Below are 16,077 nucleotides of genomic sequence, written 5' to 3'. Positions count from 1 at the left end.
TTCTTGACAAAGAGAGTCACAAGACGCACTCATTCACTGCTGTAGTGGCTTAAAAGGGGAATTTGTTTGTTACATTTATACCTTACTTTTCAGGCAAGATTGGGTCTCAAAGCCATATAACACAGAATTATATACAAAATATAATTAGAACCGAGAATAAGAACATAAGAACAGCCCCACTGGATCAGGCCATAGGCCCATCTAGTCCAGCTTCCTGTATCTCACAGCAGCCCACCAAATGCCCCAGGGAGCACACCAGATAACAAGAGACCTCATTCTGGTGCCCTCCTTTGCATCTGGCATTCTGACATAGCCCATTTCTAAAATCAGGAGGTTGCACATACACATCATGGCTTGTAACCCGTAATGGATTTTTCCTCCAGAAACTTGTCCCTTTTAAAGCATCCAGGCCAGGCGCCATCACCACATCCTGTGGCAAGGAGTTCCACAGACCAACCACACGCTGAGTAAAGAAATATTTTCTTTTGTCTGTTCTAACTCTTCCAACACTCAATTTTAGTGGTTGTCCCCTGGTTCTGGTGTTATGTGAGACTGAAATAAGACTGAAATTATTGCAAGACTATAAAAGAAGAGCTGGATTTGGATTACCAGATTGGGAGTTATATTATCAAGCAGCAGCCTTGAATTAGATAAAAGATTGGGGAACCATGCCGAATTCAAAAGCAGTAATATTAGAAGCACATGATTTACAAATAGGCTGGTATGCCGTTCTTTTTTATGATAAAGTTAAAAAACATGGGTATTTTGGACAACATCTTAAGATATGTTGTCCAAAAGGTCCCATCAGCTTCTTGTTGGAGAAAGTTTGTCTGAGCTGCTATTGCTCAAACAGTACATTCACCAAACAAACTTTGACTGTTTGGCCACATTGTTATGGAACTTTAAAGAAAGACCATCACCTGGGAGGCAGGAGAACAAAAGGAGAGGAACACTGTCATGTTCTGCAGGACAATACGCACACACAGACCTGCAAATGGGTTACCAGCTGATGGAGGGGATAAAGAAGCTTGTCCCACATGACATGTCCCACATGACAATTGCTTCAATTCAGATGGAGATGTAGTGTGGCCATGGCATTTAACTTCTGAGCTGTATTAAACTGTTTTCTTTAAGTCTTGCTTTATTAACAGCCAAGCAGTACTTAATTCCAGAATAGCCCTCCTATTTACAAATCTTATGAGCTATCAAAGTTAAGTTACCCTGTCATTTAAGTTACAAAGTTTATGATATACTTTGCAGCTTATTTGTTCCCATATGCAGCAACTGTTACCCTGCACATGCCCAATCTCATCTGATCTCCGGAAGCTAAGCAGGGTCAGGCCTGATTAGTACTTGGATGGGAGACCACCTGGGAATACCAAGTGCTGTAGAAGTCTATGGCTGGGAATACCATAGTCTTTCGAGACTGAAGGTTGCCAACCATACCACTGGCATTAAAGATCTTCTTGATCTTTAATGCTATTATGGGAACAAGTAAGTTACAAAGTATATCATGAACTCCCTAGATGGATAAGACCATTAGAAACTGCAACTAACCCAAATTGGATTAAAAAAGATCAAAATAGAGCATATAGCGAACTGTTAAATATCAAAGGAGAGCTAAGCAAGGAGGAGCTGGAAGAGAGAGGAATATGTCTGGACTAGTGGAATGAATTACAAATAAGATCAAGAATATAAGATCTCAAAATAGGCACCTATGAAGAAGATATAAGTTTTGATAAAATATTCTTGATTGATGATGGAAAATACATCAAGAAAATGTATAATTTTCTTCTTCAGATAAAGATGGTAGTGAAGGACTCAATGGTGTTAAAAAATTTTGGATATAAATTTTGATTGATGATTGGAATCAAATTTGGAATTCAATTATTAAGTTAACGATAGCGGTTTCTTTTAAAGAGAATTTATATAAAATGTTTTACAGATGGCATCTGACCCCAGATAAAATAGCAAAAATGTACCCAGGTGTGTCAAATAAGCGTTGGAATGTAATCAGATTGAGGGTACTTTTTACCATATGTGGTTGACTTGTGAAAAAGCCAAGATATTTTGGAAAATGATACAAAAATTTTTTCAAGAGATATTTAATGTCATCATACCATTCAAACCAGAAATATACCTCCTTGAATATAATGTCAGAAATTAAAGAAAAGAAATATCTTATTATAAGATTAATACAGCTGCAAGAATATTGTATGCACAATTGTGGAAATCTACAGATATTCCTAATAGAGAAAAATTAATAGATAAGATTTATGAAATTGCAAAAATGGATGTATTAATAGAAAAAATGAAAGATAAAGATTTAAATAAAGTAAGAAGATAGTGGAAACTGTTTTATGATTAGATAGATAGTATTGAATAAATATTATAGATCGAGTACAGTAAGTTCAGCAGTTTAAATGTTTTATGCAGTGATGATTTATATGGATGAATTTGTGCTTAACTTTATTTAGATGTAAAAATTTTATTTTAAAATGCATTTTGTGACCCAATGGCCAATATCCTGTTGTGTTATGTAACCTGTGTAACCCTATACCTCAGTCTATCCCCACCCCATATCTGAAAAAGAAATCTATATAAAATATAATTAGAGGTGGGTTGCTGTGGGATAGGAGCTGCTTCTCTTCTGCCCCCAGTAGTTGGTTCAGGTTCTAGGCTGTTCCCTCCAGGAAAGGGGGCCGCAGGAGTGGCAGATGGATTTGTGGATTGGCCAATACTAAGATATTAAAAAATACTCTTTTGCAGATCTAAGTATGCTTACAGATACAGCCCAGACTGCATAGAATTATATTTCCCCCTCATCATGCATTCTAATAGACTCTGATAGTGATTTGCTGTATAGTAGTACTTCCCAAACTTTTTAAAATGAGAATCTGTTGCGTCCCACTAGACAAAAAAAATATAAAAATATTTAACAACAACAGTAACAACAACAAATTATTAATTATTATTAAATAATTAGGATCCTATGCTTCTGTGGCTGCTAGAGACCTTACATACAGCATGTATGTAGACATTTGCTAGACTCTCCCTAGAAATGGAGTTCAAGGACTGTTCCCTCAAACCTTTACAGTAATTCCAGTGTACTCAGAAGGCTGAACTGGAGAGCAAGATGTGCAGTTAGTTAGGGATTTCCAGGCCAGACAAAAGGTTGAAACTGGGTTCACATGTGATCTATGGCATGCCAATTACTAGAGAAAATCAGAAAATGTGGTATTTTAATTTGGGGTATGAAGATTACCTCATACCAGCTAATGATTCTCTTTTGCAAACCAGGCTAGGATGCTTATAAAGTTTTTTTTTTTAATGTTTCAAAAACTTTTTGCAACCCACCAAAAATTGGCTTTCCAATTTCCAACCCACAGTTTGGGAAATACCACTGCACAGGCTTCAGAATAAATACCATATGCTTTAAACCAGAATTTTTCACAAAGGAGAAGCACTCTTTCTTTTGTTGAGACAAACATTTCCATGAGTGTCCAACTGAACAAGAAGCAATGTTGAAAATAGGCCAAATCCCTTAATGGCAGCAAACGCATTCATGCTACTAGCTAACCTTTCTAAGGAATGATCTTGATACCGCCCGCGATCCCTGTGATCAAAGTCATGGAACCGATCCTGGCGGTTAAAATCTGAGCGATGACGATCCTCCATTGCCATCCGCTTTGTCTCTGGCCAGTACGGGTCATCTCTCCTGCTAGGAAAAATCAGATGAAGAAACTGAAAGAGGATTTCTCTCCATCTTTGTTCTCCACATAATTTTCCCACAAATTGGATAGTTTTCAATGAATATACTTTTGTGCAAAATGTGACATGCCCTCCTGAAGAGCTTATGCAGGCACATAGATTCCCAATATTCACTTGTGTAAATGAAGCCATAAGTTCATTTTACCTCCCATCCATGTCATATGGCCTCCTCAGCGCTACACGCCTTTCCTGCTCATAACGCAGTTGCTCATGTTGTCGCCGCAGCTCTTCCCTCTCACGCTGAATACGCTCCTGCTCACGCCTCCTCTCATGCTCAATGTGCATGCGCTCCCTCTCCAGCCTCTCTCGCTCCATTCGTTCCCGCTCAAGGCGTGTCCGTTCAATCTCTAGCCTCTCCCGTGCAATCTCCAGCCTTTCCCTTTCCTCTTGCTCCCAGATAGCTTGCAAACGCTGCTGTCTTTCCCGACGTTCACGAGTGGTACTGCAGGAGAAAGATAAAATTTATAAGCACAGGGAGATTTGAGCTTACCTATGAATTCCCCTTCTTGGACTCCATAGCAGGGTCAGTCCTCCACAAGCAGGTAGCTCCTCCCTCTCAGGTAGGCAGGTCAGGGAGAAAGTCTTCCTGAGGGTAGGGGCTTCCCATGCTTTCCCAGACTATGCAAGCCTTGAAGAAAACCCCTCTGTGCACTGTCTATTCACATGTCCATTCTCCTCCACCACTGAGAACGAAGAAGGAACTCCAGGGAAGGAAAAACTCAGTTTAAGTACTCTAGAGAAATGAATGTGTAAAAAAGGCTGTAAACTTAACCCGGAGAAAAAGAGAGCTGCACAGCAGTGTCCTTCGAGCACCTAACAAGCCATGAAGGGCCTTGAATGGAAGAAACTTCAGTAAATGAATCCTTGACTAGTTACCGTATTTTTCGCTCCATAAGACGCACTTTTCCCCCCCAAAAAAGTGGGGAAAGTGTGCGTCTTATGGAGCGAATACTAAAAAAACAAAACAAAACAACAACAACAAAAAAACACTCTGCCCCCCGCCCCGCCCCGCCCCCTGCCCGCTCTGCTCTGCTCGGCTTCCCCAGGCAGTCAGAGGCTGAGCTGGCCGGGGGGGGCTCCTGTCTTCCCTCAGCGCCCGCGCGGACTGTAGCAGCGCCGGGCGGAGCGCGAGGGCGATGAGCAGGACTCCAAGGCGCCGCAGCCCGCCAGAGCCTGAGCCTCGCAAGCCCACGTGTCTACTCAGAAGTAAGTCTCAGAGTCACTGGTGCTCACTCCCAGGAAAGTGTGGGTGGGGTGGCAGTCTCGCTGCCCAATCCTGTGCATGCCTACTCTGAAGTAAGTCCCATTAGAGTCAGGGGGGCTTACTCCCAGGAAAGCCTCTCTCTCCCCCCCCAAGCCTGGAGCATCACAGCTTCTCTCTTCTGCCCCCCAAACCTGGAGCATCACAGCCTCTCTCCGCCCCCCCCCCCAAAGCCTGGAGCATCACAGCCTCTCTCTCTCCCCCCCAAGCCTGGAGCATCACAGCCTCTCTCTCTCTCCCCCCCCCCAAGCCTGGAGCATCACAGACTCTTGCTCCCCCCCAAGCCTAGAGCATCACAGACTCTTCTCCCCCCCCAAGCCTGGAGCATCACAGCTTCTCTCTTCCCCCCCAAGCCTGGAGCATCACAGCCTCTTCCCCCCCCCCAAGCCTGGAGCATCACAGCCTCTCTTTCCCCCCACCCCAAGCCTGGAGCATCACAACTTCTCTGCAACACAAACACTTTCCCCCCTCTCTCACACACACAGGCTGCCCCCTTCTCTTACACACACAGATGCTCTCCCCCCCACACACTCACACAGCAGGGGAGGGGCGCTTTCACTCACCTCATCCAGCATCTGAATGTAAGCCCCCCCCCCCATCACAAAGAAAAAACTGTCTCCTTGGTCAGAATGCCAGTGTTTGCTTATTGCACAAGCCCCAGGTAAGGCTCAGTTCTCACCATAAATCCAGAGGTTTGTTGTGTCTTGAGAATTCAAGTTGTGGTTGGACTTTCCACTTGTTCATTTGTATTGTATTGTATGGGAACTGGCGAGGAGGTAGATGTGGTGTCAGCAGTGGCCCCTTTAAGGGTAAGGCCTGGGCATCCAGCAGAGTGTGCTGCACAGCTGCAGCCACTGGAAGGCAATAGGGCCCTCAGGGATATAAGGAGTACCTGAGGCAGAAAGGGTTTGTGGGTTTTGAAGGAGTGCAGGTTGGAGGTAGGAGAGGAGAGGAGACTGACTTACTTTATTGAATTTGGAATCTGACTGTGGATTGTGACTGGACTTGGATACCCTGATGGATTTGACTGACCTACCGTACCTGGAACCTGACCTTGGACTGTAATTTGGCTTATTGGCTCTGGACTCTGATTTGGCAACTCTGATTGATGGGACTGATTTACTTGGCATCTGTGGACTGGAACTGGACTCACTTTTGCTTGCTGCACTGGTGAGTTGCACAAGGGGGACTGATCAGCCTTAAGCAGGCACAAGGCCCAATGGATTGGAATTTGGCAGAACATCATTGTAGCAGAAAGATAATGTGATCCCCTATTTGCGTGCACCTGCTTTTGTGAGCTTTATAAATTCTGAGTTCTTGGGGTTTCCAGAAAACTAGAGTACTCAAACCTTTAAGTCTCTCCATTTGTTAATGATGGTGATAATGGTTCTTAATGCCACTGTTGACTGCTGTTCACTTTACATGGTTCAAACGTTACTCTGTTATAGTTTATTAAGTATTTTATTACACTATTTAGTTCAGAATATTTTTTTCCTGTTTTCCTCCTCTAAAAACTAGGTGCGTCTTATGGAGTGAAAAATACGGTACTTATGTGTCCGCCTTATGGTTTTTCTCCCCTCCCTTTCTAATCTTACATCAGGCTGCGTGGGTGGGCGGATTGACCCTGCCATGGAGTTCACCAAGAAAGGGAATTCACAGGTAAGCTCAAATCTCCCCGTTCTCCATGGCAGGGTCAGTCCTCCACAAGTAGGAACTACCCAAGCTGTGCCCCTCAAGAGTGGGAGCTGCCCGAAGTATGAGAAACCACACTCTGCAGCACATACCTGGCAAAGGCAGCATTCCCAGAGGTGAATGTGTCACTCTTTTAGTGTTTTATAAAGGTATGCGAAGTGCTGCAACTAGCAGCCTTGCACACCTGCTCTATGAAAGGGAATGACTTAAATGCCACATTAGTGGCAGTGCCCCTTACAGAGTATGCTATAATTCCAGAGGGGGTTTCTATCCTGTAAGCCGTGTAGGCTTTGGAGGTCTCTTGCCAACCTGGAGGCAATGGAAGGCAAGATTCTGAACCCATTTCCTTGGTTTGCATGAAACAAATACAGCCTCCATCTTTCTAAAGAAAGACATGTGCCATTCCTGTTCTTTAGGATGACTTGGGTTGGGGCAGAAAGACCGGAGAACAACCTTCTGAGACCTGTGAAAAACTAAGTTCACCTTTGGAAGAAAGGTGGGGTCAGGAAAAAGAACCACTCTATTCTCATGGAAGTAACATAGTTCCTTAGATATAGAGAAGGCAGCTAGCTCTGAAACTCTTCTGGCAGAAACGATGCCTACCAAAAAGGCTGTCTTTTAGGCAGTGGCGTAGCTAATGATCGTGTAGCCCAGTGCCAAGCTTAAAATGTTGCCCTGGAAGTGATGTCACAACTGGAAGTGATGTCATGCCTGAGCTTTTTTAAAAGTGAAAATTGGGGGGAAACCTGCCTTCCCCCCGTCAGACAAAATCAAAAGTAATTAAGTAAATAAATAAAAAGTGTGCCCCTGACTGGTTCAAGACACTGTGCTGGGGTGAAGAGGAATGGTTATTCTCCCCCTGCGAAATATAAGAGGCACCACTTGCAAAAGTGCCTTTTTACCCAGTTAGCAGGGGTAACTATATTATGATACATGGAAATGTGAGCTGACTCATATTATCACCTTATTGGTTTCATAACATGTCATTGGCTCTCAGAACAATCAGTCTCGTAGGTCAGTTTTGAGTTAAGAAAATTTTTGTTCCATAAGGCTTTTCATTTTCTCATTAATTGGCCATAACTTTTGATGAAATACAGATATTCCAATGCAGTTTACTTCATTGCATTCAGCATTAAATTACCTTTCCAATAACATATAAACATGATGGTATTATCCATACATACCAAGATTTTCACAATTTTGGTCACTAGTGTCAAGCTCAGCTTGTTGCACCCCTAAAGCTTGATGCCCGGTGCACCTGCTACCCCTGCACCCCCTTAGCTACGCCACTGCTTTTAGGTAAGACCCTTAAAGGGGCAAGTGGTCATAGGTTCAAAAAGTCAAGGCCTCAAGGACAAGGAGCAAATCCCAAGTGGGGGCCCTGATGACATGTGGAGGATTAAGCAGGGCCACTCCTTTGATGAACTTCTTAACATGAGGACAGGAAACTAAACAAGTACCCTTGGGATAACCTAGCACAGAGGCAACAGCTGACATCTGCCTTCTGAGAGTGGCAATAAGTCCCTTGTCCAGGCCTGAGTGAAAGAAGTCCAAAAACTCCCTTATCGTGATTCTTTCTGGGTGAATCTTGTGCTGTGAACACCAATCCACTAGCACCCTCCAGGTGTAATTGTAAACCTTGTTGGTGGAAGCCCTTCTGCCAGCCAGTAAGGTCCTGAGTATAGGCTCTGAATAGCCTAATCTGGCGAGTCAGCACCACTCAACCTCTAGGCAGCTAAGTGGAGCATTTGCAGGTACAGTCCCTGAAGGATAGGTTCCTGAAGCAGAAGGTCCAGTCTCAAAAGTAGATGAAGAGGAAAGTAGAAGGACAGCTAGCAATTTGAGGTCTGCAAACCAGGGTAAACAAGGTCAGGGAGGGGCTATTAACAGAATTTCTGCCTTCTCAAACCTGATTTTATTACCTTGTAATTTTTTTTTCTTGTAATATGTAATTTATTACATATTATTATGCTTGATGGAGGTGGAGGCGAAAAAATGCAACGGCCACTAAAGATGTCATGCGTCCATCCCTTCTGACTGATGGCAGTGTACCCTGGAAAAGAACCATGGCAGCTGGCTATTGTGGTGAGAAGCAAACGGGTCCAGAGTCAGGGATCTGAAGGTGAGGTTGAGCATCTGAAAGACCTGTGGATGAAGCTGCCATTCAGATTAGTTGAGGTCCTTCCGACTCAGCCAATCTACCATGGCGTTGTCGAAGCCTGGGACGTATTCTGCTTTTAAGAGAGTTGAGGTTCCATTCGGCCCTGAGAAACATCCTGTGTGCTTGGACCTGCAGGCTCCCTGATTCCTCGCTGACAACTAATGTAAGCCTGGGCTGAGATGTTGTCTGTGTAAACCAGCCTGTCCCCAATTTCAGTTGAGAAAAAAGGTCTTCAGGGCCAAGAAAATGGTTCGAAGCTCCAGGTAGTTGATACCTCTTTTTGCCTCACTTGTAGACCACCTTCCCTGTGATATAAGTCCTTCCAGGTGAGCTTCCCATCCCAGGAGGTTGGCATCCATGTGCAGGACTGTCCTTATGGTCACAAGGATGGGGACCCCTGATGCAGCCTGTAAGTTCTGTTCGGGTGGCTAGGTCCAGCTTAATTCTGCTCCTTTGGAGAGCTATGGAGTACTGATGAGGGAGCAGGAAATGTTGGAGGGCTCTTGCCCAGAACTTGGCCCATGGTATAGTGTCCTGACAGGAGGTTTGCGTGCCTAGGACACGTGCTAGGATCAAGACATCTGGTTTGTGTGAACTAAATACTGTGGTTGCCAATTGCGTGATCTTGATCTGATGCTCCTGTAATAGAAAAACATTGTGTTGGAGAGTGCCGATAATTGCTCCCAGATAAACTGTGGTCTGGGAGGGCACCAGGTAGCTCTTTTCCAGGTTCACTACAAATTTGTGGTGCCTCAGGCAATGGATGGTTTGATCTATGTGTTGCTGTTCTAACACAGACTATTTTGATTTCAGCAGAATATTGTCAAGGTGGGGAAGGCTACTATTCCCTGGGTATGCAGGTGGGTTATGAGGATGACCAAAACCTTGGAGAATACTCTCAGAGCTGATGAAAGTCTGCATACCTTGTATACAGGTCTGCATACCAGGAATACCTGGTACTGGATGTCATGCTAACAGAAGCATAGGAATCTTCTGAAGAAAGGAAGAATTGACACATGGAGATAAGCCTCCTGGAGACCCAGGAAGGCCAAATAGTTGTTCCTCCGGATGGCAAGAAAGATGAATCTCAACATCTCCATCTTGAATCTTTGGTGCCACATCCATCTGTTGAGCCACTTGAGACTGAGGTGTCTGGTGTCTCCAGATTTACTGTGAATGGTGAAGAGATAGGAATACACCCCCAAGCCCCACTTGATCCCCGGAACCAGCTCTCTGGCTCCGATCTGAAGCAGGTGATGAAGGGTCTCGAGTGTTTTGGAGTGCTTTAGATGGCAGGCAGGCCTGCGAACCTGAATGAACCAGTCCCTTGGGATCGCATGGAACTCTCTCGAATACCCCAACCTCATGGTGTCCCTGACCCATTTGCCTGATGTTATGATGTTCCACCTGTGAGCGAAGAACTGCAGCTTTCCCCTGATCGGGAGAGCAGAGGATTTCAGGGAGTCATTGTGGCTTGTTGCACTTTGCACGGAAATGTTGGTTCTGCTGAGAGTGGGGCTTGAAAGAAGACTTTCTGTAATGCAGATCAGTCTTTGCCCTCTATAGAGGCCTCCCGATGAGGAAGTAGATAGAGAATTTCTTGAGCCACAAAAGGACTGTTGTTGCTTCTGTGGAGATTTGGAATGCTAGACTTTAGTAGGAAGCATCTTCTGCTTTCCTTGGGTCTCTACTAGGAGACCTCACCAAACAACCTGGTTCCACAGAAAGGGAGAGTGACCACTTTGGCATGGATGCAGAATCAACATCCCAGTTATGGAGCCAGGTGCTTCTGCATACTGCTACCCCTTCTGCCATGGTCCTTGCTAAAAACTGAATTGGCCGTGGCGTCAGCTACAAAGTTAGCAGCAGTTGCAATCTTCCTAGGATCTGATTGTGCCTTAGGTGGAAGATTGTACTGTTCAGCAAAGCACTGCATCCAAAGAACAAGCATTTAAAGGAACTTGCCGATGCTTCAGATACTCTTCTGGCGGCAGTCTCAAACCTCTTGTTGACAGGATCCTTGGACAGACCCTCACAGTCAGAGGAGAGAACTGACACAGAGCCCAGTGCCACTAAAGGTGCATCAACTAAAGGCAGTTTAAACCTGTACATATCAGTCATGTCCATCTCCTGAATCTAGAGGAAGGATGACTGGGGCCTCTACACTTTAAGGGGGTAGCCCATTCCTTGTCTATGAGTTGCTTGAAATAATCAAGCAATGGAAACCCCTGGAGAGCCTCTTGCTGATTTGGAAAAACAGAGGCAGCTGCCAATGGCTACCAGAGGGCTGAGACTTGGCTGTAGGAGCAGATGGAGGCAGAAACTCGAGTATACTGACAATCCTAACAAAAAGCTTGTGGAACAGATCAGATGACAAAAGGCAGCTGCCCTGCCGCTCAGAATCGAGCACAACATCCTCAAAAACCTCCCCCTCCTCAATGGATAAACCCAGTAAAGCCTCTTCTTCCTCTATAGCTCAAAGGTGCTAGGAAGCGAGCAATGCTCGCTGCTCTGATCACTAGACTTCTTTTGATTCTTTGTGTACGTGGGGGGGGGGGGAGATCTCAGCCTCTAGCTCAAGGGGCCCATGTTGGGAAACAGGAGGAATAGGGACCACATTATAAACCAGTGACCCCCTTAATGGTGGTATCTCTGTGGCCATGCCAGAAGATACAGAAGCCTCGAGGATACTTTGAATTGTAGCACAGATCTCATCCCAGAGGGGGAGCTCAGAAGCCGAAGGGGGAGCAACAGGGGCCTCTCTAGCAGGACTAGCCATTTGGGAGAGCAGAACCCGACTGGCAATCACTCACCATGTTGTGTTTTGGCAGAAAGAAGTCAGTTGATAAGCCAGGCTCCATTGGGCACTTTAACCCCCACTCTGCTGGGCTATCATCCACCTGCCTTCACAAACTTGTCCACAGAGGAGGAGAGGTAGAGGCTTTAGGATTCACTGACCAGTGGTGCCTGGACAAGATGCCCTGGTGCCCCTGGATCTGGGCAGAGAATTGGGCCTGTGCAACTGCTGGAGTGTGCAGGAAGAATGGGGAGGCTCTGCAGAATGGCTTAGCGCCATTAGAACTCCCCTGCAGCCAAGCCCCTGAAGTTCAATCCCTTCAGGGAAAGCAAGGTGCTAGAGCTGCCTGACCATGCTGCATCCTGTCTCCTGCTCCACCACAGACAGCAGTCAGGGGAGCAGAAAATGCAAATGCATGCCTCTGGCTGCCAAAATGGCCGATGCAACTAGCTCTGCTCAGAGTGGGCCTTCACTCTTTAAAGAAAAAAGAGTGCGTGCATATGGCAGGCAAAATGGCCCCCGTGACCTGCTCCGTGCAGGGCAGAGGCCTGAAGGTGAGAGTGGTTGCAAGGCAGTGCACACGTTGTAAAAGGAACCTCAAGACTCTCGAAGGCAGAAGAAAGGGGCAGTATGCTCTACTGGAAGCAAACAAGTACAGGTTAGCTGGCCCAAGTTCACTCAACCTGACTCTCCTAGAGGCCAGGTCATTCTGGTCAAACAGGGGAAGCCCCTTCCCTCAGGAAGACTTTCTGCATGACCTGCCTGCCTGAGAGGGAGAAGGTACCCAGTTGGTATGGAGAGCCATGAAGCGCCCACTGGAGAAAGACAAAATTTATAAGCACTACACCAAGACTTAATACAGAAGCAAAAATCTTAAAGATATGCCATTTTAAAAAAAAAGCTCTATCTGCCATTTTTGTAAGGCTTTATTGTTGAGAATATTGTTGAGAACCCCTGGGGAGTGGGGATAAGAATAGGCCCTCAGTTTGGCTGTACTTGTTGTAAGAGGCAACTAAACAGCCACCGGGTAGATGGGACTCGTCAGCCTGGGAAGGCAGCTCAACTGAGAGAAGGAAAACTCTGATCCCAAACCTCCACTGCCTTGTGGCTACATCCAGTTATGGAAAAGACTTCAGGAGTCAACCTCGAGGCAAAATCCAGAGCCAGAGTCCCTGAGACAGTTCATGGCTGAACACAGTCACGTTCTGGCAACTCCTGCGACACCGCTGGAACCAACCGTATTGGCCTCTGCCTTTCCATTGGACCATTTCAGTGACGTGGAGAGGGGGGATTTGCTGCATGGGTAACAGCCTATCCTCCATACCTACTTTACCCAGGCTTCGCGCACTGGAGAGGACACTCTGTTCCAGAACCACCATTCAGAGTGTGACACCATAGTCTTCCAAGACTGAAGGATGCCAACATTGTTGAGAAGAAGGCATGTTCTAGTATCTACAGAACCCCCCTGCAATAGCTGAATTCGCAGATGCTGGGGATGTCCTCGCTGCCCTCTGGAGGCGAGGGAGGCTGGGCTCCCTGAGCCCCCCACTCCCTGCGAGGATGTTCCGAGTCCTGCAGTGGCCGCACACATACACCCATGGCCTCAGAATGGCAGTTTAGGTAAAAAAAAATTACAATAATCACTTCCTCTTTTTTTTGGAAAACCAAAAGTGATTCAGAGGGTTTCCCCGGCCCTCCTAATGACCTTTAAAGGCATAAAAATGTTACTTCCTTTTCTTTGTAAAAGAAGTGACTTTTTTTGACCTGAATGGTCATTCTGAAGCCTGCAGAGACTGTGGGCAGACATATGCCACCTCTGCAGACTCACCAGAGGAAGCCTAGCTCCCTGCCTCCACAGGGTGCGCTGGGGGCCGTCCCGCATCTGTAGTTAAGTGAAACCGCAAATATGGCCCCCTGAACACAGTTTGTGACAGAACTACAAACAGAAAATGTGATTGTGTATATTTATGTTTTGTTCCAAAACTGTCATAAAACAATACAGAATGCATAGCAGATTTTTAAAAACTATGATAATTAATGGCCTTCTACTGCACCCTAGTTGAACACATAACATATAAAGTTTAATTGTCTGTATCTTGTAATTAGCTATTCTAGCTGGCCTGGAATAGATTCGACATATGCATTTTTTGGCCATTATTATTGTAGCTCCAATAATAACTTTTCATACAATAACCAAAATGTGGCCTTAATTATTTTAGAAAAAAATATGTGAAGTTGAATCTTCTCCCCGTCTCTTGAGTGGTCACTCCCCAGTTCCAAACTTGCGAGCGAAGGCAGCAGGCACAGTGATGCCTGTTGAAATTCTGCTCACAGTAGCAGCACTGTGAGCATAAGGATGTAAAAATCCTGAAGGTGGTAGCAGCAAGAAAGCCAAAGAAGGTCAAGGTCGTAAGGCATAACCCATCTTTCCTATTTAAAGGTCAGGGCCATGGAAGGTCACATACCCCCTAACACCTACAAGAACTGGATGTTGTGTGTACCCATCATTCACTGACAGGGACTATGTCATGGCATTCATTCTCTTCCAAGAAGCTCAGGGTGGTATATATAATTCCTATGCTCAGAGGAATTGTTGGGAGATTTTGATTGATCCAGTTAGAGTATTCTATTGCCTTCTTGAAATCCTGCATCTGACCTGGTAACTCTCCTCCTGCCCTTTCAGACAAGTGCACAGAATCATCCTAGGAGACTGCAACACTGCTAAACTCTGGTAGTAGGAAATGGGGGAATCCTGTATAGGAACCAAGGATAGGAAAAAAAGTTGATACTCTTTCTTCCTTGATAAGGTGAGGATCAGGCAAACCTGAGTCAGAGCTCCCTAATGAGGTTTGATAGCCCCAGATCGATCAAGGTATCCATTACTTCCATTGCAAGGATGTGCTTCCTTTCCTCTAAGACAGGAATTTGAAGCCTTAGTGGGCATTCTCGCTCAAACTGTGAATACGGCCCTGTGGTCCAGGAACACCATTGTAAACCTGCTTGTTGGACTGAGAAAGGACAGACATGGGGAGTGACCTCCTGAATGTTACAATGAAAAAGGTTCAATGTAACTTTTTAATTTTATTTTATTGATGTTTAATTTTTTAAAGTATACATTCCACTTATATTTACATAATCATAGATCAGCCCTTAGCTGATAGAATCAGGAATAGTATTAGAATACAAGGATATAGGGTAGGGAAGGAGGAAATTAAATTAAATTAATATGCAGGTGATATACTTTTGGTTCTTGGGAATCCTTTGGAAGCATTGAGAGAATTAATGATAATTTTAGAGGATTTTAAATCATACTCTGGTTTAGGAGTAAATATTGAGAAGTCAGAAATAATGTTTAGGAGGATAGAGTTAAAGGAACAAGAAGAGATAGCAAAGTTAACAGGTATGAAATTAGGAGTTAAGAGAATTAAATATTTAGGAATAATAATAACAAAGAACCCCCAAAACTTGGTGGATGCAAATTATAAAACAACATGGAGGAAGGTACAAAAAAAATTAAATCAATGGAATATTAGATATTTAAGCATTTTGGGAAAGATAAGGGCAATTAAAATGTTCATTTTATCTAAGATGCTATATCTATTTCAGGTGCTTCCAGAGTGGATTCCCAGGAACCAATTAGTTATATGGGATCAAGAAATAAAAAATTGGGTGTTTGGGAAGAAGAAAGCTAGAATTTTAAGGAAAGTTGTATATTCACCACAGGAAGATTTAGGATGGGGATTGCCACATTTGGAAAGTTACTATGAAGCTTTCCAAATTAAGATGTTGATGGAAATAGATGCAAAAAATTTGGATAAATGGGTGAGATGGGAAGATACAATAAATAGAGGAGGAGGTAATTTTGGAATATTTACACAGAAAGTGAAAAAGGAAATTAAAATTACAATAGGACCAAGACAGTTAGCATTAAACGTTTGGGGGAAAATGCAACCCAATTGGATGCCAAAATTTTCTAAATGGACCCTATTTGAATTTTTAAGTGAGGAATTTAAAAACGTTGAAAACTTTTTGGGAGAAGTTAAAGGAAAAGGGTTATTTTAGAGTGAAGGATTTATACAATCCTCAGGGGATATTGACTCCTATACAAGAATTATTGGAGAAAGTGGGAGGAAAATACTGGTTAAGAATCTTGGCTTTATATAATATTTTAAAACAAAGATACTCCCAAGTTTTGAATGAAGAGGATACTCAATTTGAAAAAATATATAGTCTTAAAGAGGGTATGGCAAAACAGGGTATGGCATAACAGTTATACAATTTAATGAATAAAGATAGAGACTATATGATCAGGTTAATACAAATTAAATGGGAAAGAGAGGTGGGAATGTCAGTACAGGAGAGACAGAATAATGAAAGGAATAGTGGAGATTAGAA

At 44.2% G+C, this 16,077-nt stretch overlaps 1 protein-coding gene across 2 annotated transcripts in view; it reads right to left on the bottom strand.

Annotated features, from left to right (window-relative positions):
- Positions 1–16,077, bottom strand: part of LOC136659467 (scaffold attachment factor B1-like) — a 49,655-nt gene that overhangs the window by 9,450 nt on the left and 24,128 nt on the right. Inside the window, exons 15-16 of one of the 2 annotated variants that reach the window (XM_066636692.1) lie at positions 3,917–4,213; positions 3,581–3,721 (exon numbers count right to left, since the gene is read on the bottom strand). In XM_066636692.1, coding sequence (XP_066492789.1) covers positions 3,581–3,721; positions 3,917–4,213 — 438 coding nt within the window. The remainder of the gene's footprint in view (positions 1–3,580; positions 3,722–3,916; positions 4,214–16,077) is intronic. The other variant, XM_066636693.1, reaches the window with a different exon arrangement.

The sequence above is a fragment of the Tiliqua scincoides genome, chromosome 8 (genome assembly GCF_035046505.1).
Source record: "Tiliqua scincoides isolate rTilSci1 chromosome 8, rTilSci1.hap2, whole genome shotgun sequence".
In the NCBI taxonomy this organism is placed as follows: Eukaryota; Metazoa; Chordata; class Lepidosauria; order Squamata; family Scincidae; genus Tiliqua; species Tiliqua scincoides.
This window is presented reverse-complemented; position numbering and strand designations above follow the sequence as displayed.